Source organism: Pristiophorus japonicus, chromosome 8, assembly GCF_044704955.1.
Source record: "Pristiophorus japonicus isolate sPriJap1 chromosome 8, sPriJap1.hap1, whole genome shotgun sequence".
Classification (NCBI taxonomy): domain Eukaryota; kingdom Metazoa; phylum Chordata; class Chondrichthyes; family Pristiophoridae; genus Pristiophorus; species Pristiophorus japonicus.
In genome coordinates, this window is record NC_091984.1 from 226,511,587 (window position 1) to 226,536,369 (window position 24,783).

General features: G+C 44.8%; 1 protein-coding gene across 1 annotated transcript in view; it reads left to right on the top strand.

The window, feature by feature from the left end:
• LOC139269259 (seizure 6-like protein) overlaps window positions 1-24,783 on the top strand; it is a 287,174-nt gene that overhangs the window by 54,333 nt on the left and 208,058 nt on the right. The window contains exons 7-8 of the mRNA XM_070888347.1: window positions 14,845-15,037; window positions 23,578-23,763. Of these exons, the coding sequence (XP_070744448.1) occupies window positions 14,845-15,037; window positions 23,578-23,763 (379 nt within the window). The remainder of the gene's footprint in view (window positions 1-14,844; window positions 15,038-23,577; window positions 23,764-24,783) is intronic.

Consider the following 24,783-nt stretch of genomic DNA (forward strand, 5'->3'; position numbering starts at 1 on the left):
ACTTCCAAGTCAGGATGGTGTGTGGAGGTGGAGGTGTTCCCATGCACCTGCTGCCCTTGCCCTTCTAGTTGGTAAAGGTCGCGGGTTTGGGAGGTGCTGCCAAAGAAGCCTTGGCGAGTTGCTGCAGTGCATCTTGTAAATGGTACACACTGCAGTCACGGTGCGCCGGTGGTGGAGGGAGTGAATGTTTCAGGTGGTGGATGGGGTGTCGATCAAGTGGGCTGCTTTGTCCTAATATTGGAGCATCCCGTCTTTCAACTGATTTGCATTTTGGGAGTTTTCAGTCAATAGTTTTTCTACAGGGGAGAGTTCAGATTTCATTTATAAGAACATAAGAATATAAGAAATAGGAGCAGGACTAGACCTACAAAGTTCAGTGCTGGGACCCTAGCTATTTACAATATACATTAATGATTAAGACGAAGGGATTGAGTGCAATATCTCCAAGTTTGCAGATGACTCTAAGCTGGGTGGCGGTGTGAGCTGTGAGGAGGATGCTAAGAGGCTGCAGGGTGACTTGGACAGGTTAGGTGAGTGGGCAAATGCATGGCAGATGCAGTATAATGTAGATAAATGTGAGGTTATCCACTTTGGTGGCAAAAACAGGAAGGCAGAATATTATCTGAATTATGTCTGTGATATACTTATGAATGACTCCACAAGGCAACGTGATGTACTCAAACTGTAGTGACCTTGGTCCTTTATTCCAAACTCCAGAGTGAGGCACAAGCATGGTGTGCAGTCTTTTATACTGGGCCCTACCACCAGGGCAGGAAACCCCCGTTCTCCACCAGTTGTACCCTCTAGTGGTGCCAGCATGTATATACACAGTGTAAACCTTATTGATAGTACATCAGATAAACAAGTCGCTATCTTATGCAACCACACAGTGACTACACAAAGAGTACATCCATCGTCTGCATATACAACAATCTGAATGGTAGCAGATTAGGAAAAGGGGAGGTGCAATGAGACCTGGTGTCATGGTACATCAGTCATTGAAAGTTGGCATGCAGGTACAGCAGGCGGTGAAGAAGGCAAATGGCATGTTGGCCTTCATAGCAAGAGGAATTGAGTATAGGAGCAGGGCGGTCTTACTATAGTTGTACAGTGCCTTGGTGAGGCCACACCTTGAGTATTGTGTCCAGTTTTGGTCTCCTAATCTGATGAAGGACGTTCTTGCGATTGAGGGAGTGCAACGAAGGTTCACCAGATTGATTCCCGGGATGGCAGGACTGACATATGAAGAAAGACTGGATCAATTAGGCTTATATTCACTGGAATTTAGAAAAATGAGAGGGGATCTCATATAAACATAAAATTCTGACAGGATTGGACAGATCAGATGCAGGAAGAATGTTCCCAGAGGTCATAGTCTAAGGATAAGGGGTAAGCCATTTAGGACCGAGATGAAGAACTCAGAGAATTGTGAGCTAGTAAGTTGTTGAGGGCAGTTTGTTAGATATATTCAAAAGGGATGTGGCCCTTACGGCTAAAGGGATCAAGGGGTATGGAGAGAAAGCAGGAATGGGGTACTGAAGTTGCATGATCAGTCATGATCATATTGAATGGTGGTGCAGGCTCGAAGGGCCAAATGGCCTACTCCTGCACCTATTTTCTATGTTTCTATGTTTCTATTTGGTCCATTGAGCCTGCTCCACCATTCAATAAAATCATGGCTGATCTGATCATGGACTCAGCTCCACTTCCCTGCCCGCTGCCCATAACCCTTTATTTCCTTATCGCTCAAAAATCTGTCTATCTCCGCCTTAAATATATTCAATGATCCAGCCTCCACAGCTCTCTGGGGCAGAGAATTCCATAGATTTACAACCCTCTGAGAGAAGCAATTCCTCCTCATCTCAGTTTTAAATGGGCGGCCCCTTATTCTGAGACTATGTCTCCTAGGACATCAGCTTCTGTTGCATCTGTACATTTTGGGTACTTTCTATATGTTATGTTCTGTTTTGTTCTCTGGCCCCTTCCTGTGGAGGTAGTTCCCCTCTCATAGCCCTTAGTGGTCTAAGCAGCTAAGCAGGTAATGTCTGATCTCAATTATTGTCAATCAGCCCGTTGATCTCATAAGACCACTGGGGGCTATGATCATATAACAGTTTAAACCTTTTCCTGGCACAAGCATATATTTAGGCTTATGCAACTGTCTTTTCTTCAATCAATTATAGTCATTTCTTTGAAGTTTAAATCAGTAATTATCATCCAAAATCCAGCTTTTCTAAATGTAATGATGAGGATGGCCCATGAGTGAGGAGAATTTCCCCCCAGATAATCCATACCCTTCAGCAGGTTGCCTTCCCTTTAAGGCATTACTCAATGCGTAAAGTACAATGTTGCTGTCACTCGGTCTTCACAATCGACCCAAATATTATTGCTCTCATGATGAGAAGCATAATTGTACGGTAATGTCCCGGCACTATAATGTTGGTTTCAAGCAAAGAATAGTATATATTTTTAAATCCTCTTTCATTTTGATATATATTTTGAGTGTCAGCTGTGGCTCAGTGAGTAGCACACTTGCCTCTGAGTCAGAAGGGTAGTGGGTTCAAGTCCCACTCCAGAGACTTGAGCACATAAATCTAGGCTGGCACTCCCAATGCAGTGCTGAGGGAATGCTGCACTGTCGGAGGTGCCGTCTTTCAGATGAGATGTTAAACCGAGGGCCCGTCTGCTCTCTCAGGTGGATGTAAAAGATCCCATGGCACTCTTTTGAAGAAGAGCAGGAGAATTATCCCTGGTGCCCTGGCCAATATTTATCCCTCAGTCAACATAACAAAAAAAACAGTTTATCTGGTCATTATCACATTGCTGTTTGTGGAAGCTCGTGCAAATTGGCTGTCGCGTTTCCCACATTACAACAGTGACTACACTTCAAAAGTGCTTCACTGGCTGTAAAGCGCTTTGCGACATCCGGTGGCCGTGAAAGGCACTATATAAATGCAAGTCTTTCTTTCTTTCTATATCTTATGTTCTGTTTTGTTCTCTGGCCCCTTCCTGTGGAGGTAGTTCCCCTCTCATAGCCCTTAATGGTCTAAGCAGGTAAGTTATCTTTAACTTTATAGAAAATAATAGGTGCAGGAGTAGGCCATTCGGCCCTTCTAGCCTGCACTGCCATTCAATGAGTTCATGGCTGAACATGCAACTTCAGTACCCCCTTCCTGCTTTCTCGCCATACCCCTTGATCCCCCGAGTAGTAAGGACTTCATCTAACTCCCTTTTGAATATATTTAGTGAATTGGCCTCAACTACTTTCTGTGGTAGAGAATTCCACAGGTTCACCACTCTCAGTATGAAGAAGTTTCTCCTCATCTTGGTCCTAAATGGCTTACCCCTTATCCTTAGACTATGACCCCTGGTTCTGGACTTCCCCAACATTGGGAACATTCTTCCTGCATCTAACCTGTCTAAACCCATCAGAATTTTAAACGTTTCTATGAGGTCCCCTCTCATTCTTCTGAACTCCAGTGAATACAAGCCCAATTGATCTAGTCTTTCTTGATAGGTCAGTCCCATCATCCCGGGAATCAGTCTGGTGAACCTTCGCTGCACTCCCTCAATAGCAAGAATGTCCTTCCTCAAGTTAGGAGACCAAAACTGTACACAATACTCCAGGTGTGGCCTCACCAAGGCCCTGTACAACTGTAGCAACACCTCCCTGCCCCTGTACTCAAATCCCCTCGCTATGAAGGCCAACATGCCTTTTGCTTTCTTAACCGCCTGCTGTACCTGCATGCCAACCTTCAATGACTGATGTATCATGACACCCAGGTCTCGTTGCACCTCCCCTTTTCCTAATCTGTCACCATTCAGATAATAGTCTGTCTCTCTGTTTTTACCACCAAAGCGGACAACCTCACATTTATCCACATTATACTTCATCTGCCATGCATTTGCCCACTCACCTAACCTATCCAAATCACTCTGCAGCCTCATAGCATCCTCCTCGCAGCTCACACTGCCACCCAACTTAGTGTCATCCACAAATTTGGAGATACTACATTAAATCCCCTCGTCTAAATCATTAATGTACAGTGTAAACAGCTGAGGCCCCAGCACAGAACCCCACTAGTCACTGCCTGCCATTCTGAAAAGTCCCCATTTACTCCTACTCTTTGCTTCCTGTCTGACAACCAGTTCTCAATCCATGTCAGCACACTACCCCCAATCCCATGTGCTTTAACTTTGCACATTAATCTCTTGTGTGGGACCTTGTCGAAAGCCTTCTGAAAGTCCAGATATACCACATCAACTGGTTCTTCCTTGTCCACTCTACTGGAAACATCCTCAAAAAATTTCAGAAGATTTGTCAAGCATGATTTCCCTTTCACAAATCCATGCTGACTTGGACCTATCATGTCACCTCTTTCCAAATGCGCTGCTATGACATCCTTAATAATTGATTCCATCATTTTACCCACTACTGAGGTCAGGCTGACCGGTCTATAATTCCCTGTTTTCTCTCTCCCTCCTTTTTTAAAAAGTGGGTTTACATTGGCTACGATAGGAACTGATCCAGAGTCAATGAAATGTTGGAAAATGACTGTCAATGCATCCGCTATTTCCAAGGCCACCTCCTAAGTACTCTGGGATGCAGTCCATCAGGCCCTGGGGATTTATCGGCCTTCAATCCCATCAATTTCCCCAAAACAATTTCCCGACTAATAAGGATTTCCCTCAGTTCCTCCTCCTTACTAGACCCTCTGACCCCTTTTATATCCGGAAGGTTGTTTGTGTCCTCCTTAGTGAATACCGAACCAAAGTACTTGTTGAATTGGTCTGCCATTTCTTTGTTCCCCGTTATGACTTCCCCTGATTCTGACTGCAGGTCCACTTTATACTTAACTTTGAATTGAATGATGGACCGCTTTGCCGGGCAGCCATATTTCTTTTTGGCCGATGTCTTGCCATATGTTACCATGGTCCACTTGAGATGGATGTGGAGAAAAAAGGCTAATAATGCTGGTGTGAAAGCAAAGCAATGAGGACCTCTTGTGTCTCATTGTAACATCTGTTATTCCTTGACCCGCAGCAACAGTAATTGAATTCCAGCGATCGAGTCCTTGCTGTGGCTCAGTGGGCAGCACTCTCAATTCTGAGTCATAAAGGTTGTGGGTTCAAGTCCCACTCCGGAAAATTGAGCACAAAATCTAGGCTGACACTCCAGTGCAGTGCTGAGGGAGCGCTGCACTGTCGGAGGTGCTGTCTTTCAGACGAGACATTAAACCGAGGCCCCGCCTGCTCTCTCAAGTGGATGTAAAAGATCCCATGGCATTATTTCGAAGAGAAGCAAAGGAATTATCCCCGGTGTCCTGGCCAATATTTATCCCTGAATCAACATCACTAAAACAGATCACCTGATCATTATCACATTGCTGTCTGTGAAAGGTGCTATGTGAATGCAAGTTGTTCTTTCTTTCTTGCATATTATTTTGATGCTTACTAATGTTCTAGAAAGTCTTTTGTGCATGCTGCGTGTACAGCGACACATTGATGTGCCGCATAATTTAGCAATGAAAACCAGCTTTGCAGAAAAATTGTGCGGAACTGCAGCATCTCAATTGCTTGGTGTCCACAGTTGACCAAGAACCACTTGTGCAGAATGGGAATCTTTAAATAAATCACCTGTCCAAACCACTAATGGAAATCTGTTTTAGGAATTACCTGCTGCTTGTATAGCAAGAGGTTTTTTTTTTATTTACTTGCCTGAATAAAATGATATATTGGGCCGAAAATTTCAGCCTCTCCGGGTGCATTCGATGTGCGTGCGCGCGCGCGCGCGGCCGAAGAGGCCCCGCAAGTGACGGTTCTCGGCACATAACGCGCATGCGCCAAGAACAGGCTTTTGCAAACTTTCAAAAATTGCTTTCGACACTTCCAACGCATCCCCGGGAGAAGGACATTCACAGGCAGAGATTTGGGCTGTTCGTCCAACTCCTGCCCAGCGAATGTCCTTCAAACTCTTACACCTGGTAAAAGCAGGCCTTATGAGTAAGAGCATTAAAAAGGTAGAAAAATAGCATTTTAATCAATAATTTTTACGTTAAAAACCCTGTCCATTAAGGTAAGTTCATTTTTACCCCTATTAAAATAAATTTTAAAAAATTCAAAAGTATAATTTTGTTTCTAAAACGTTTAATTAAATTCAATTTCAATTAATTTTAAATATCTGAAGTGTTTTTCTTATTTATTTAAAATGTTTGTGTGTTTTTGGGGGTTCCCCCATTCATAGAAACGGTGATCTCCGTACAAACGGAACTCACCATCGCTGTGAATTGGGATACGCCATTTTCATTGGTTGGTCGGCTCACGTGATCCCAGGCTGCACACACGCTCCTGGAATATGTGCGCCCTCACCCTGGGCTGCGAATGGAGACCCAGGACTGCAAGTCAACGTTCCTCCGGGACCACGAGGTACTTTCGTAAAAAGAATTTAGGTCAGAGGCATGCGCCCGCAGGAAGCTTCCGATCGCAATTTCTGGGTCATTACCCAGATGGACTAGCTTGCCCACCATTTGATATGATTTTCCTCATTCTTTCCGTGTACCATTTGTTGCTCCGTACAATACCAGAAGACACCTGCTGAGTATCGGCAACACTTTCGCTTTTTATTCATGATCGCGAATCTGTCCGTGTCGAAAAATCTCATGGGATGCGAGGCGGCTACTCCTTGTTTGACTACTTGTGAGAAGCAACAATAACTTGTATTTTTAGATAGTGCCTTTATCGGAGTAAAACGTCCCAAGGCGCTTCACAGCAGTGTTATAAGACAAAACAAATACATTTAACGCCAAGCCACATAAGAAAAAATGATGGCAGATGACCAAAAGCTTGGTCAAAGAGGTAGGTTTTAAGGAGCGTCTTGAAGGAGAAAAGAGAGGTAGAGAGGCGGAGAGGTTTAGGGAGGGAGTTCTAGAGCTTGGGGCCCAGGCAACAGAAGGCACGGCCACCGATGGTGGAGCGATGATAATCAGGGATGCTCAAGAGGGCAGAATTAGAGGAGCACAGACATCTCGGGGGGGGGGGTGGGGGGTTTGTGAGGCTGGAGTAAATTACAGAGCTAGGGAGGGTCGAGGCCATGGAGGGATTTGTAAACAAGGATGAGAATTTTGAAATCGAGGCGTTGCTTAACCGGGAGCCATTGTAGGTCAGCGAGCACATATTGATGTTACCGGGAAACCTATGTGTTTCTTTAGCTAGTTTGATGTCGGCTTTACATTGCGCCGATGCCATTGGCTTCTGACCTGCGGGTGTAACGTACCTCACGGCCTCCTCAAAGCAAACTGACCAGATTCTCTCAGACCACTGGCCAGGAAGCTCTGTTGCTTTAGTCCACTGGTCTATCCAGGAGCGGGAACCAATATAAAAGGAGTTTTGAGCCTCCTGGCTTGCCAGACTTGAAAAGAACCCTTCCTTAGAGTGGTAGGCAGTTGGCTATGTTCAACATTGGCACCGATCTGCTATATGCAAATGGCGCACGCTGTATTTGGACAATCCTTGTCAAGTTAATTTTCAGTCTTCATCCTTAAGTGATGCCATATGCTTTGACATTATTTGCTCAGCTAATTAGCAAACCAATGGAGTGTCTCATCCATGACAATCACGTAAATACTGTGCTAATATCAAGATGAGGTGCTCCTAGAGAAGTAATTACAGACTAAGTAATCGTGCACCTTCTGAAATTTTAACCGGAAAATGTTGAAGTTGTGGTTTTGAGTTTGTATGCAAAAGCTCAGACGCAGACCTATTTCAGCGTGTATAGTTAAAACAATTTCAAGCATATGGGCACCAGTAAAATATTAGGGCGCCGCCACTCCCTTAAGTAAAGAAAGAAAGACTTGCATTTATATAGCGTCTTTCACGACCACCAGATGTCCCAAATTGCTTTACAGCCAATGAAATACTTCTGAAGTGCAGTCACTGTTGTAATGTGGGAAACGGCAGCCAATTTGTGCACAGCAAGCTCCCACAAGCAGCAATGTGATAATGACCAGATAATTTGTTTTTGTTATGTTGATTGAGGGATAAATATTGGCCAGGACACCGGGGATAACTCCCCTGCTCTTCTTCTAAATAGTGCCATGGGATCTTTTACGTCCACCTGAGAGAGCAGACAGGGCCTCGGTTTAATGCCTCATCCGGAAGATGGCACCTCCGACAGTGCAGCGCCCCTCGGCACTGCACTGGTGTGTCAGCCTAGATTTTTTTGTGCTCAAGTCCCTGGAGTGGGACTTTAACCCACAACCTTCTGACTCAGAGGCAAGAGTACCACCCACTCCATCATCATCATAGGCAGTCCCTCGAAACGAGGATGACTTGCTTCCACAACAAAAGGGGATGAGTTCACAGGTGTTTCAATGAAGGACCTAATATTCCAGGTCCCGAACTACATCTTGAAGGGCGGAAGATGCCTGTGAGTGGATTTTTTTAACGTTGCACAAAAGCCACTACACGGGCTTGACAGAGCTAGGTCTTGGTCCAGTGGTAAGGATTAACCAAAACGACTGGAGACCAGTTCTGCTGCACAGATCTAGTGTGCACACATATCGCAGTGTGGGCCGGCCTGTGCTGCCCCTGGGCCCTCGCCCAAACTCACGTCTCTCCTGGGCCTCGATCACATGGCTCTACCCACTGAGCCACGGCTGACACTGTGTCTAGACTGCACACGCTACCTGCAGTTTAACGGCATGACTGCACTTTAGAAGCTCCACTAATCACAGCAGCCACGCATGAGTTGTTAATCAAATATGACATCTACTTAGAAATGATCTACAGTCTTTCCTTTAAAAATGACAACTTGACGATTTGGCATTTTCCTGCTGCAGACACACAGCGGTTGTTGCTGTTGACTTCCAGGCCATTTGGTGCTGAAATGTGCATCTTTTTCTCTCTTCACGTGACATTGCACCTGAGGAAATAACACTTGCGAGTGCTGTAAACGTTCAGTGGGAAACAGCTGAAAGCTGTGTTCTTATTTATCCTTCAATCTGTCAGCTGCAGCTCAGCTCAGTAGGAAGCACACTTGCCTCTGAGTCAGAAGGTTGTGGGCTCAAGTCCCACTCCAGGGAGCTTAGCACATAAATCTAGGCTGACACTCCAGTACACTGCTGAGGGAGTGCTAAGCCATCGGAGGTGCTGTCTTTCGGAAGAGACGTTGAACCAAGGCCCATCTGCCCTCTCAGGTGGAAGTGAAAGATCCCATGGCACTATTTCGAAGAAGAGCAGGGAAGTTATCCCCGGTGTCCTGGCTAATATTTAGCCCTCAATCAACATAACAAAAATAGATGATCTGGTCATTATCACATTGCTGTTTGTTTGTGGGACCTTGCTGTGCGCAAATTGGCTGCCGCGTTTCCTGCATTACAACAGTGACTACACTCCAAACTACTTCATTGGCTGTAAAGTGCTTGGAGACACCTGGTGGTTGTGAAAGGCGCTATATAAATGCAAGTCTTAATGTGTTAACGACCTATATTTGGAGATTTGGACCCTCTGGCTAGATTTTCACCAGGTTTGTGATCGGTTTTTCGCCTGGGCGATTTGCAAAAACAACTTTTTTGGGGGGCTAAACAAGTCGCACAACATTTTGCGCCCGGGCGGAAATTTCGGCAGTGGTTTTGCGGCGGCGCTCAAACTTAGCGTCCACCGATGTTTTCACCGTTTGGATGACACCAATCGGCGTGCAACTCTGTACTAGCATCCCGGGTGGAAAATTCGGCGATATCGGTCACATAGTACACATTCATTTGAAGGACCGCTGCTACTCCAGTATATGTAGTTCAGCGACACTGCATCACATTGCCCCAACTCTAGTCCACAGACACTAACATTGCCCCAACCCAGTCCGGAGTGTGCAGGACTTACCTTCACTATCGAACAGGGGGTCAGCACACCCATGGGCAGTTGCCCTCCCTGAGGCCCCGATCAGACCAGCCACACTTTCCTCGATGTCTGTCAGAGACCTGCCTGTCCGCCGCTGCTCCCGACAGTTGTGGGACATCTTTCCCTGCAAGGATGACAATGGGAAGGGTTACCAGATGGCCCATCTGCTCTTGTGGCACACATAGATAGCCACCAAAGCACTTATACCATACTGTGTGTAGTTAATACAGTCCTCTGTTTAATGGTCCTGGAAGTTGCATGTTGTTCATGAGGAAGTCATCGAAGGGCAGAATCATCTTTTTAAGATCTCAGAAAGCAATCTTTATACGGTGTAAAGATCATTCATGGCAAATAAGGTACAACGCTAAGCATACCTATACCAACAGCATGAGAACAAATAGTGTGCCAGATTTATAATTTAAGTAATGAAGGACTGCATTAATAAAAATATTACTTACTCTAATGAACCTGCAAAGGTCATTAAACCTTTTGCAGCACTGTGTGTGGGTCCTTCGGATGGCGTTGACATAGGAGATCTCCTCAGCTATGCTGGCCCAAATTTTTCAAAGGGGTCTACTTGCAACCTTCCTGTTTAATTCTGCCCATCTCCTTTCAACTGCACTGACAAGGGCCTTGTTTGCCTCACTGTTGAACTTTCTGGCTCTCTGCCTGCTCCCATCTCCTTCCATTGTGAATTAAATCTAAAAATGTCTGATTCAGCCCTAGGTGTACTACGCATGCATGGGTGTTCCCTGACAGCTGACCAGAAGCATGGGAAGAAGAAAAAAAAATCGGAAGAACAAATTTGCGCATGCGCAGAGGGTCCAATTGTTTTGGGCGGGGGGGGGAGGGGTGGCAAATTTTGCCTCCGACACACAACGGAGAGGTGAGAGTTCAGGGGCCCAGAAAAGGCGTTGGCCCAGGGGCAGCACGGGCCCAGCCCACACTGCGATATGTGTGCGCACTAGGTCCGTGCAGCAGAGCTGGTCTCCAGTCGTCTTGGTTAATCCTTGTCACTGGTCCAAGACCGAGCTCTGTCAAGCCTGTGTGTTGGCTGGTGTGCAACGACCACCACACGTTAAAAAAATCCAGGCAAAGGCATCTTCCACCCTTCAAGACGTAGTTCAGGACCTGGAATATTAGGTCCTTCATTGAAACACCTGTGAATGCATCCCTTTTTGGCGTGGAAGCAAGTCATCTTCGCTTCGAGGGACTGCCTATGATGATGTTAACACGCCCCGGGCACAAGCCGCGTGCAATCAGAAAGTCGACTTTATAGATCCTTCCACATTAGATTGCCAGGAAAAATGCGAACAGCAAGTCTACGGTGCTATTTTAATTCGCTATATTTTGGAAATGTTTTAGTGAAGTGCAGATTAAAACTTAGAGCTGAGGAGAAAATTGTTTACATTTTTCAAAAGTGTCCTCTTAAAATGAGTGCAGCAAACCTAACCGGCCAAATGTAGGATTGCTTGCTGTTGGGAATATTTTAGCATCTTTCTGAAACCCTCATCCATGCCTTTGTTACCTCTAGACTTGACTATTCCAACGCATCCCTGGCAGACCTCCCACATTCTACCCTATGTAAACAAGAGTTGATTCAAAATTCGCACCAAGTCCCGCTCACCCCTGTGCTCGCTGACCTACATTGGCTTTTGGTTAAGCAATAGCTCAATTTCAAAATTCTCATCGTTATTTTCAAATCCCTCCATGGCTTCGCCCCTCCCTATCTCTGTAATCTCCTCTAAGATGTCTGCGCTCCTCTAATTCTGCCCTCTTGAGCATCCCTGATTATAATCGCTCAACCATTGGTGGCCGTGCTTTCTGTTGCCTGAGCCCCAAGCTCTGGAACTCCCTCCGCCTCTCTACCTCTCTTTCCTCCTTCAAGACGCTCCTTGAAACCTACCTCACCTGTGCTAATTTCTCCTTATGCGGCACGGTGTCAAATTTTTATTGCATAATACTCTGTGAAGCACCTTGGGACATTTCACTACATGAAAGGCACTATACAAATACAAATTGTTGTTATTGCAATTATTCACCCTCTGCCCTCTCTTTGATCCTAAAATTCACTCCTGACAAAAAGGCAATTTTGGTCTTTATATTTAATGATTTTTTTCAAGTCAAAATAGAATGAATCGTTTTCTCATTTTTATATGTTATGAAATGAAGAACAGGAGACACCAGGCAAGGTTGATTGAAGTGCAAATTGGTTGAGGAATAGAAAAAAATTGAATTCAACACTACCAGGGCTTTAACAGGTGCCAAGGGCCTGGATGACATGGTTAATTGTTAATGAGCATTCCATTCAATCCATCCCCATTGATTGTGCCTTTGTAGTGATTGACAGCAGTGCCTTCAAAGGACCTTAAGCTGCATGCTCAAACATCCGTGGGCAAACTTAAGCGCCTTAAGGTAGATAAATTTCCTACACATGTTCAAGGTCTACAGAAGAGAAAACCCAACTGTTCCATCTGAAAGACATGTCGGTTGCCAATAAACTGTGTAAGAAGCAGCTTACTCTTAATAGTCTATCTATAATATAATTTGTTTAGCCTGTGTGCATTGATCTGACAAAATATTAGTTAAATCCACAATATACAGCTTTTGGCAGATTGCAATTCAGCAGATAGGAGATTAGGTCCAGACAAAACGGCTGGACAAATAATGTTGGACAAAAAAATATCACATCAACTTGAGACAATAGATGTTTGTTAGAATGATTCCAATAAACATTCAAACATGTTATGTTGGGATGGCTTCATTCATATAAGTTCAGCACAGCAAAGCTGTCACTATAACTGAACAGGGTATTGGTGAGGTCACACCTGGGGTACTGCGTACAGTTTTGGTCTCCATATTTAAGGAAGGATATATTTGCGTTGGCGGTTGTTCAGAGAAGGTTCACTAGATTGATTCTGGAGATGAGGGGGTTGACTTATGAAGATAGGTTGAGTAGGTTGGGCCTATACTCTTGGAGTTCAGAAGAATGAGAGATGATCTTATCGAAACATATAAGATAATGAGGGGGCTCGACAAGGTGGATGCCGAGAGGATATTCCCCCTCATAGGGGAAACTAAATCTCAGAATAAGGGGCCGCCCATTTAAAACTGAGATGAGGAAGAATTTCTTCTCTGAGGGTTGTAAATCTATGGAATTCTCTGCCCCAGAGAACTGTGGAGGCTGGGTCATTGAATATATTTAAGGCAGAGATAGACAGATAGGCATAGATAGGCGATAAGGGAATAAAGGGTTATGGGGAGCAGGCAGAGAAGTGGACTTAAGTCCATGATCAGATCAGCCATGATCTTATTAAATGGCAGAGCAGGCTCGAAGGGCCAAATGGCTGACTCCTGCTCCTATTTCTTATGTTCTTATGAACCTTCTCCTTTGAGGGTGGTAACATGCTTAACTGACAGCTCAACTGAGCAATCCCTCGGCACAGGGAGTTGGGGGATGATCAGCAGTCAAGCCTGTCCGGATAAGAAAGGAAATCGAAAACTAGAGTGTGGAGAAATCTGGTAAGGAAGTCAAACACAGAGGGTTGGATTTTACCAACCTCGACAGGTCCATGACAGGCGATGTCAGTGGCGGGTCCCGGCCCTGCTGCTGTCTCCATCTCACTGTGTAGAATGAATTTACCCTGATTGGCCTTGCTAATCCCACCCAGCACATTTCCCAGCCAATTAGAGGAAGCGGGTCTGGTGACATCATTTGATGACACATCATCTGCCAGTTTCCTTAAAGGGACCATGCCCAACTTTAATTTGACAGCTGTTGCTGTCCGTATTCTACAGCATTGAAGTGCTGCAACACTGACAAGCGATGCACAGAGGTGCACGGCTGCACCCAGGCTCTCCCATGACTCCCTCCAGATGATTATGAAATATCTTATAGATAAACTATAATGTGCCTCATCTCACTGGAATGTTCATCAGTCCACCTACTGGTAGACAGGAGAAACACACATGGGTACATCATCATCATCATTATAGACAGTCCCGCGTATCAGGGATGACTTGCTTCCACGCCAAAAAGGGATGAGCTCACAGGTGTTTCAATGAAGGACCTGATGTTCCAGATCCCGAACTACATGTTGAAGGTGGAAGATGCCTGTGCACGGATTTTTTTAACGTGTGGTGGCCGTTGCACACCGGCCACCACACGGGCTTGACAGAGCTAGGTCCCGTGGCAAGGATCAACCAAGATGACTGGAGACCAGCTCGGCCGCACGGACCCAGTGCGCACACATATCACAGTGTGGGCTCTCCCGTGCTGCTCCTTCGCCCCGACCTCACCACTCCTGCTGTACCTGCCCACGCTCCAATCACCGACCTGGACCTTGATGACGTCCAATCCAGTCACCCTCTTAGCTCCATTGCCCACCTGCACCATCTCGTGCTGTACCTTGCAGTGGTATGCTGCCACGCTGGCTCCAGAGACCGCTCGCCGCGCCTTTTATGGCCCCGACCTACCGCTGATGGTCTCTCGCAGCTCGGGGCCTCCACGTTTTCATGGGTGCACGTCAAAGATTACAGCATCCAATTCACACCACAAGGAGTTTTACATCTGGATCATACTATCCTATGACTAGGTATTGGGCAGTTAGGGGAAATTCCTGATTGTAGGGGACGAGGGGTCCACTTACAAGAGGAAGCAATAATGCCGAAGTTGAGAATATCCTGGTACAGTACAGACATATAAAGTGGCCACTAAGCCATCAGCACAGCCAATGTGCAACTTTCACAATAGATACAGAGCAAGACAAATACAAAGGTGAATGAAATGGCTCTTGATTCAAAAATTCAACTAAAATAATTACGGTCTGGTAATCTTGTTATCGGTTTTATTGCTGTGGTTTCAGAGCTGCTACTGCAATCCTCAGAAGGTGACAAAATGACTGCTTCTCACACCCAGTTACTGAGATATTGTGTTGTCCTTCTTTTCAGGTTAAGACTCTGAACCTCTCTGAAGGGGAACAGCTCTCCATCCGGGGACTGGAAGAGGAGCGTTGGATAGTTTTAGCCAACCAAATGCTTCTAGTCGAAGGCCAGGTGATCCGAAGCCCAACCAATACCATTTCAGTGCATTTCCGCTCATTCCAATATGGAGGTATTGGGACATTTCAACTCCATTACCAGGGTAAGTGATAAGAGATGCAGTGGTAGAAACTAGGAACAAGCAAAATGTTGGCCAAAGTTGTAGTTTATGTTTTTTTTAATTTATTCATGGGGTGTGGGCGTCGCTGGCAAGGCCGGCATTTATTGCCCATCCCTAATTGCTCCTTGAGAAGGTGGTGGTGGTGAACCGCCTTCTTGAACCACAGAGGGGCCGTTAAGAGTCAACCACATTGCTGTGGGTCTGGAGTCACGTGTAGGCCAGACCGGGTAAGGACGACAGATTTCCTTCCCTAAAGGACATTAGTGAACCAGATGGGTTTTTCCGACAATCCGGTAGTTTCATGGTCACCATTACTGATACAAGTTTTTTTTAAATACCAGATTCGTTTAATTAAATTAATTTAAATTCCCCCAGCTGCCTTGGTGGGATTTAAATTCCCGTCTCTGGATCATTAGTCCAGGCCTCTGAATCCAGTAATATAACCGCTATGCTACTGTGCCCCTGTGAAATGCAGTATGGTGTCCTGCAAGGGACACACACGGGACAGTCTCTGGCAAAGCAAGAAATTAAGGATCTCATTTTCAAAGATGAATTGTTTTGCTCCATAAATTATCCAATCTTTCAACTCAATTAATTTAATTGAAGAATTTGAATCTTTGGTCTTTCAGGCATAATAAGTGAATGAAGGGAAAATTGTCCAGATGACGAAGGTTGATAGAAATGTTGCTTTTCCTTCATTCCTGCATGGTCAAAGAAACATTATTTTCATGTTTTTTTCTAAAACCCAGAGAGACATTGCTCACCAACCTCCAACAACTTTAGCACAGAAGCCAAGGCACAGCTCCATGTTCTCTGGCCAGAGAGTGGCGTAGGGGCTGGCAGGATCTGCCTGCTCTACATTTATTGTACACAAGATCACGGGCTAGATACAAATGAGGAAGGCCATTTGACCCATCTTAGCTCATCCATCAAAAAATCCTGCTGTTCCCCCACTACTGTTTCTTAAACGACTTCGGGGTTTATGCCCCCACAACCATTTACTGTCTCATACACTCTCATATGGTCACCTTTTAGTTTTCTCCTTTCTCCCAAGTCTGTTTCCGTCTTTTTCTCCCAAGTCTGTTTCCGTCTTTCTTCATAACTCAATCTCCTGACACATGGAATCAGTCTCCTCCGTGAACCATGTTGAGGGCTTGAATATCTCCCTTTTGTCTTGGTGACAAGAACTGGGCACAGAACTCAAAGATATCGTCTGACCAAAGCACTGAACTGTGCCCCCATGACTTTCTCTGAATGGTACTCTACTGTTTTGGTTATCTCTGTAATCTCTTTCAGCCTCACAACCCCACGAGATGTCTGTGCTCTTCAGATTCTGCCCTCTTGAGCATCACCTCATTACAACTGCTCAACCATCGGTGGCCGTACCTTCAGCTGCCTAGGCCCCAAGCTCTGGAACTCCCTCCCTAAACCTCTCCAACTCTCTTTCCTCCTTTAAGACACTCCTTAAAACCTACCTCTTTGACCAAGCTTCTGGTTATCTACCGTAATTTCTTCTTATGTGGCTCGGTGTCAAATGTATCGGTTTTGTCTTAAACACTGCTGTGAAGTGCCTTGGGATGTTTTACTATGTTAAAGGCACTATATAAATACAAGTTGTTGTTGTTGTTGTTGTTGTTATGTACTTCAGTATTCCACTTGCTTCATTCATTGTTGCTCCACAGTGATTGGTCAATTTGAGCATCAAGTCTATTGAAACCCCTGGATCTCTTTCAACTTTATCCTTAGCTATTCCAAAACCATTCCTGGTGTATTAGTGTCACCCAGTCTTTCTTCTCACGTGTCGTACTTTACATTTGTCCAAATTAATTTTCATCTGCTATTGATCTCTTCACCTGCATGTTTTTCAGCCCCGTTCTAGTTTGATATGACCTGAAATTTTGAGCAGTTTGCATTGAGGTTCTGAATCCAAACCATTAATGTAAATTAGAAACCAGTGAGGTTCCGTCACGGCACTCCGCACTTGTCCCCATCCTGACGTAACTCCTTTAACGGACACCCTCTAATTCTAACCCTTTGGGTTGTGTCAACCGTGGCCACGTTGGTAGCACTCTTGGCTTCTGAGTCAGAAGGTTATGAGTTCCAGTCCCACTCCAGGGACTTGAGTACAAAATTCTTGCCTGACTCTCCAATTCAGTACTGAGGGAGTGCTGTATTGTTGGAGGTGCTGTCTTTTGGATGAGATATCAAATTGAGGCCCTGTCTGCCCTCTCAGGTTAACACAAAAGATCCCATGGCAATATTTCAAAGAAGAGCAGTGGAGTTATCCCCGGTGCCCTGGCCAATATTTATCCCTCAATCAACATCACTAAAAAAAAACAGATTATCTGGTCATTATCATATTGCTGTTTGTGGGAGCTTGCTGTGCGCAATTTGGCTGTCGGGTTTCCTACATTACAACAGCGACTAATCTTCAAAAATTACTTAATTGGCTGTAAAACACATGGGGACTTCCTGAGGTCATGAAAAGCTCTATATAAATGCAAGTCCTTCTTCTTCTTCAACCAATTTAGCTTTATCCCAAAATGTTTATGCTTAAGTAATAGCCTTTTTTGCAGAACATTTTGGAAGTGAACACTTCACCATGTCATTGAGTTTTCCACAGTCCATGTGGCATGGCATTTCCTCAAAATAGTCAAAGAGGTTGTTCAGTCGATATCTTCCCTTCTGGATCCATATCGGCCATTATTTACTAGGGTTGTTATCATACAGGCAGATCCTCAGTATATACCTGATAATGAATTACACTATTGTACATGGTACTGATGCAAGCCTAATGGGCCTGTAGTTCCCCTAGTCTGTTTGTCTGAAAATGGATAGCACGTCAGGCTGCTTCCAATCTATTGGTACTTCTCCCTGTGCTCATTTGGCACCCTCATGATAACTGGCAATGCCTCATAAATTTCATCCCTTGCCTCTCTTAATATCACCCATCCTTGGAGAGTTTTTGTTTTGTTTTGAGCCTTTTTACTGCCTAGAACCTCCATCTCATTTGTTGAAGCAGTTAATATCACGAAAGGGGTAACAGCTAGGACCAGTAATATAAACGAAACTCTTCAGTCCCATCCTTCTGTCGCTAATCATGCCCTCAGTTTGGATAATACACACAACAGCAAGAACTTGCATTCATATAGCGCCTTTAACAAAGTACAAAGTCATTAGCCACCTCCCAGGAGCGTTACCAAACAACATTTGACACTGAGCCGTATAAGGTGATATTAGGACAGATGACCAAAAGGATATGGAGGTAGGATTAACGAGCTTCTTAAGGAAAAAAATGAGGTAGAGAGACGGAGAGGTTTAGGGAGGGAGTTCCAGAGCAGAGGGCCCAGGCAGCTGAAGGCACAGCCACCAACTGTACAGTGATTAAACTCAGGGATGCACAAGAGGACAAACTTGGAGAAGCGCAGATATCTCGGAAGGTTACGTAAGAACATAAGAAATAGGAGCAGGAGTAGGCTATTTGGCCCATCGAGCCAGCTCCATTATTCAATAAGAGCATGGCTGATCTGATCATGGACTCAGCTCCACTTCCCTGCCCGCTCCCCATAACTCTTTACTCCCTTATCGTTTAAAAATCTGTCTATCTCCGCCTTAAATATATTCAGTGACCCAGCCTCCACAGCTCTCTGTGGCAGAGAATTCCATAGATTTTCAACCCTCAGAGAAGAAATTCCTCCTCATCTCAGGGTTGTAGGGCTGGAGGAGGTGGTAAAGATAGGGAGGGGCGAGGTCATGGAGGGATTTGAAAACAAGGATGAGAATGTGGATCAGCGAGCACAGGGGTGATGGGTGAACGGGACTTGGTGCGAGTTAGGACACAGGCAGCCGAGTTTTGGATGGGCTCAAGGTTTTGGATGGTGGAAGATGGGAGGCCAGCCTGGAGTGCATTGAAATAGTCAAGTCTAGAGGCAACAAAGGCATGGATGAGGATTTCAGCATGAAATGAGCTGAGACAAGGGCAAAGTCGGGCGAAGTTTTGGAGATGGACGTAGGCGGTCTTAGTGATGGTGCGGATATGTGGCCAGAAGCTCATCGTATGATCAAATACAACACCAAGGTTGCGAAAAGTTTGGCTCAGCTAGGGAGAGCGATGGATTCGCCGGCTAGGGAAGAGAGTTTGTGGCAGGGACTCAAAACAAATAGCTTTGGCCTTCCCAATATTTGTAAGTAATCCAAAAGAAAGTTTGTAAACAACAGCCTTGCCAAACTTGGATAGATTCAACATTGTCATTTTCATATTGCCTGCCTGAAGCCAGAGATATGGATTTACAAACAAATTGGATTAAAGTGTTATTATTTCTACTGTCCAAAATGAATTGATTCTTGCCAGCAGTGAATACCCACTGTTCTATCAGTTGCCATCCATCTTAATGAGTACATCAGTATCTTTAAAAAATAAATAATCCGTGTCCTTTTTGAAATGATGCAAACTAAACTATTCCATAAAAAGTTGAATTTTTCTTTGATTGTCCATCACATTTGCTGTTCTCTACAAGGAAAATGGTTTCTTTTCCTTTTGCTACATTCACTTTACAAGACACCACCATCATACGTAACTCAAAATGATTGTCACTGGTTTTATGCTTGAGTGGAGCATAAAAAGAAAAGAAAGATTTGCATTTATATAGCGCCTTTCACAACCTCAGGACGTCCCAAAGCACTTTACAGCCAAAGAAGTACTTTTGAAATGTAGTCACGGTTACAATGTAGGAAACGCAACCAATTGTGCACAGCAAGCTCCCGCAAAGATCAATGTGATAATGACCAGATAATCTGCTTTTAGTGATGTTGATTGAGGGATAAATATTGGCCAGGGCACTGGGGGAGAACACCCCAGCTCTTTTTTAAAGCAGTGTCATGGGATCTTTTACTTCTACCTGAGAGAGCAGATGGTTTAATGCCTCATCTGAAAGGCAGCACCTCTGACAGGGTCCCTCAGCACTGCACTGGAGCATCAGCCTCAACCTTTGTGCTCAAGTCCCTGGAGTGGGGACTTGAACCCACAACCTTCTGACTCAGAGTCGAGGGTGCTATCCACTGAACCACAGCTGATACTGACCAATGGGGCCGAATGACCTGTTTCGGTGCTGTACATTCTATGTAATTCTATGTATTGAGCCACCCTGGAGCCAAACCCAGCGAGAATCTGGAAAACAATAGAGGACAAGACAAAATGTGGGTTGAGGAGGATAGCATTCTGGGGTCGGGTTAACAATCCACTAATTGCTCAATCCTCGTTTTGATGGCTTACAGTGCAACCTGCCTCTCCCGATTAGGTTACAGTCTTGGGACAAGGCCTCTCTGTTCCTTATTCACTATCTGTCTGTGCAGCTATTGTTTAAACATGTCATCATGTGCAGTGATAGTTCAGTTTTCACAGGATGAACAATGAGTTCCCAATTTAGCTGCTATCTCACCAACACCATGGGAGGACCTCATTGGCTGGACATTACGGAATGTTCTGGAATTAAAAGTGAAATATTATTCCAACCTTTCGGGTTTTATTTTACTTTTAACGGCCAAGCACTAACTTTTACGACAGTAAGCTACATTAGAGCTGTAAATTCAAATTTTTCAATTTTGCTTCGAAACTCCTGGTTGACTGGATGTGCAAGACTGCTTGGGGCATAGTACATGGATGAGCACACAACCAATCCCATTATAAATTGCACCATCTAGTTTCAGTCTGTCACTGCTTTATACAGAGAACTTTTGATGCAAACATAATCCCAATGCAGACTCAATATTTCTTCCGAAACTGGTTTCACAATTGTTTTGGTTTAACTATAGGACTAATATGTTGTCTGATGCCACAACACAAGGTTTTATTGAAAGACTATTTGGATTGTTGCGTCAGGCAGCAAAATGATATCGTTGGACCAGCAGTGGAAATTAAGAGGTAGAAATTGGACTTTGTTGCGTCCATTTTACGATGGCCAATTTAGGGGGCCAACATCCTGAGCCCCAAGGACACCTGAAAGACGTCCGCCTAGATTTTGGCACAGGTATCCGGAGTGGCCACCTATAACAGCGTTAGGCCCCTTTTCATATACTAATTAGGGGCTTAATGCCTGTTTTAGGCCCTCTCTGGGCAAATTGTCCTGCTCTGGATCTCCAGGCATGGATACAGCATAACAGATGGCCATCACCAAAGAAAATGTTATATTTTTCTAGCTTTGCTGTGAAGCCAGGAGGAACAGGCTTGCTCCTCACCAGCTCTGCAGCACCTCCTGAGGGCCGCTTCCGGCCTGCGGGGCAAGAGGCCTAAATATGATCTTTCTAAAATGGGCAAGCTGCCTGTGGAGGCACGACAGGAGCGACAGCTCATGCGTACAATGTTTCCGAGGCCCAACTTCAGGCTGGCCTCGGGCCTACAGGTTAGGCATCTGTGCACGGCAACCGTTTCTGGCCTGTAAACAGCCCCTGTGGAAATCCCACGCCCCAAGAACTCTGACGCAATCCTCAGTCATGAAGCTGCCCCCACCCCCCCAAACCTCTGGCCTGAGTGGGCCTCTGAGACCTGCCCACAAACAGGATATGGCGGTTTCCCCACTGTTGGACTGTCAAGGGAACTGAGTGAAATGAGTCCAGCAATCTCAGGAAGGTCCACAGGGGATGTGTAGTGTATGGAGAAAGAGTCAGACTGAACACTGTGAGCTCAAAGTAAAGTGTGACCTTAGTCTTTTATTGCAGGTCTCCAGAGTGCCTCTCCAACCTGTGAAGCCTCCTTTAATAACTGTGCTCCCAAGGAACTCCTGGGGATGAGCCCTCTGGTGGCTGTACAGAGTAAATACAAGTTTACATATATAACAGGATGGGAGTGCAATTCTGATACCAAACTCTGCATTCATTAAAATCAATCCTACCCTGTTTCAATAACAGCAAGTAACAGAATGAAAAGTAACTCTGGAGAGTACTGACAGGGTTGTTTCATTACCAGCCCAGCTAAGTTTTAAAAATTAAGCGCTGTTTTAAGAAACTCTAAATCTTCGCCATTGATTCCATCCCCTTTATGGTCTTTACAGTTTACTTTTCACCTGAAGAATTCCACTGGGCTTGGCTAGGTCCAATTGAGGATTGCTAAGGTTTGTGTAATGTGACAAATTTCTGACTGATCTTTGATGAGAAGACTGGTAAACAACATAACTTGATTCCTGGGAAATGAATAACCTAATTTGCCAAAGTTCTCTCTACTTAGTTCAAGAGTTCTACTTAGCATGACTAAATAGGAATGGATTGTTTCTAGGCAAGATTAAATCAGAATTATGTTTATATTGAGCAGACAAATTATTGGTGATTGAGATCAATAAGAGTGATGGCCAACAAAGTTACGTTTTATATAGCGCCTTTAACATAGTAAAGCATCCCATGGGTGCTTCTTAGGAGCCTTACCAAAAAAAATTTGACACAGAGCCACATAAGGAGATATTAGGGCAGATTGGTCAAAAAGGTAGGTTTTAAGGAGCATCTTTAAGAAGGAAAGTGAGGTAGAAAAGCAGAGAGGTTTAGGCAGGGAGTTCCAGAGCTTAGGACCCAGGCAACAAAAGGCACGGCCATCAATGGTTGAGCAATTATAATCAGGGATGCTCAGGAAGGCAGAATTAGAGGAGTGCAGATATTTTGGGGCTGGTGGGGGAGCAGTTGTGGGGCTAGAAGAGGTTACAGAGATAGGGAGGCGTGAGGCCATGGAGAGATCTTAAAACAAGGATGAGCATTTTAAAATCGAGACTTTGCTCAACCGGGAGCCAGTCAATGAGCACAGGGGTGATTGGTGAGCGGGGCTTGAGGCGAGTGTTGATAGATCAGTCTCCATTCGGTAAAAATGGTGCAAAGCTAGTCCCCCATTCTCAGTAACCAACATCAAAGAGATGTTGCAACGCTGTCAGACACATTGCACAGGCCTGGCCATCTACTCTTCCTGCCATTGGCCAAAGACACGGAGCCCCCAGTTTGTCCAGCTTAGACTGATGAAAGGCTGCATGAACCCTCTCATGATTCAAGCATAGGAATGACTCACTCCATTTGGCTTTCAAAAACTGTGCTACCTGACCTCTTACTAGCATGTAAGGCCCATTGGGGCCAACAGACATTGGGGTTCTACAGATAGATTATTGCTTGAATCCTTCTATAATTTTACTGCATATTGCATTAAGACTGTGCTACATTGTATAATTTTTACTCTTACTACAGGGGAGTCAAGGATTATGGGGAACAGGTGGGAAAGTGGTGTTGAGGCCAAGATCATATCAGCCATGATCTTATTCAATGGCAGAGGAGGCTCAAGGGCCCAAGTGGTCTACTCCTGCTCCTATTTCTTATGTTCTTGTGATAGCGTTTCTATAATTTTCTTGTCAATCTGATTTCCACAGTTGATGTTTGTTCATTATCTGTCTGTCAACATGTTCATTCCCTTTCCTTCAATGTAGTGCCGCTATTAATAAGGACCAGGGGCTAATTGAGCATGGATGAAAGATTTTCAGTGTGACTCTGTCTTTTTGCAGTATTCATGCTGAGCTGCAACTTTCCCCGGAGGCCTGACTATGGCGATGTGTCTGTGTTGGACCTGCATGCTGATGGCACCGCACACTTCCGCTGTAACCCTGGTTACCATCTGCAAGGACTGCAAACACTGACCTGCATGAACGCATCTAAGCCGCACTGGAGCGCCAAGGAGCCAACCTGTCTCGGTAAAAGCACAGGGAAGTCCACCTCCAGACGCAACCAATTCCTTTAACACTTATTTCTCCTCCCTTTCCTTCATAAAAGTTATTTGCCTCTCCTCTTTACCTTCCCAGACATGAAATCCCATGAAAAGACCTTTTATAAATGTTCTCTTAATGTTTCTCATGGTCAAAACTTAAAGTTGTGAATCTCTACGTAAAATAAAAGAAAGATTTGCATTTATATAGCGCCTTTAATGACCACCAGCCATCCCAAAGCGCTTTACAGCCAATGAAGCACTTTTGGAGTGTAGTCGCTGTTGTAATGTGGGAAACGCGGCAGCCAATTTGCGCACAAGCAAGCTCCCACACACAGCAATGTGATAATGATCAGATAATCTGTTTTTGTTATTGTGATATATTCTTACGACATAACAAACAAACATAATTTTGTGACTCTTATTGTATTTACATCAGCTGTTGCATTACCACAGTAGTCCACTAGTGGAGCAGTGGGCCACTAGGTTACAGTTATGTTGATTGAGGGATAAATATTGGCCAGGACACCGGGGAGAACACCCCAGCTCTTCTTCAAAATGTTTTTTTTTGTTATGTTTTGTTTCGTTATATTACGTCGAACTAATCATTTTCTTATCCATTTTCCTGCCCCCCCCCCCTTCTCTCAAAGAGACTAGAGAAATTGGGGCTGTTCTCCTCAGAGCAGAGAAGGTTAAGGGGAATAATACAATAGCAAAACACTGCGGATGCTGGAATCCGAAACAGAAAATGATTGAAATATTCAGCAGGCCAGGGAGCATCTATGGAGCAAGAAGCAGAGTTAACGTTTCAAGGAGAGATTTATAGAGGTGTTGAAAATCATGAAGGGTTTTGATAGAGTAACTAAGGAGTCCAGTGGCGGAAGGGTCAGTAACCAGAGGACACAGATTTAAGGTCAATTGACAAAACAACCAGAGGCAACATGAGAAGAAAAATGTACGCAGTGAGTTGTTAAGATCTGGAAAGGGTGGGGGAAGAAAATGCAACAGT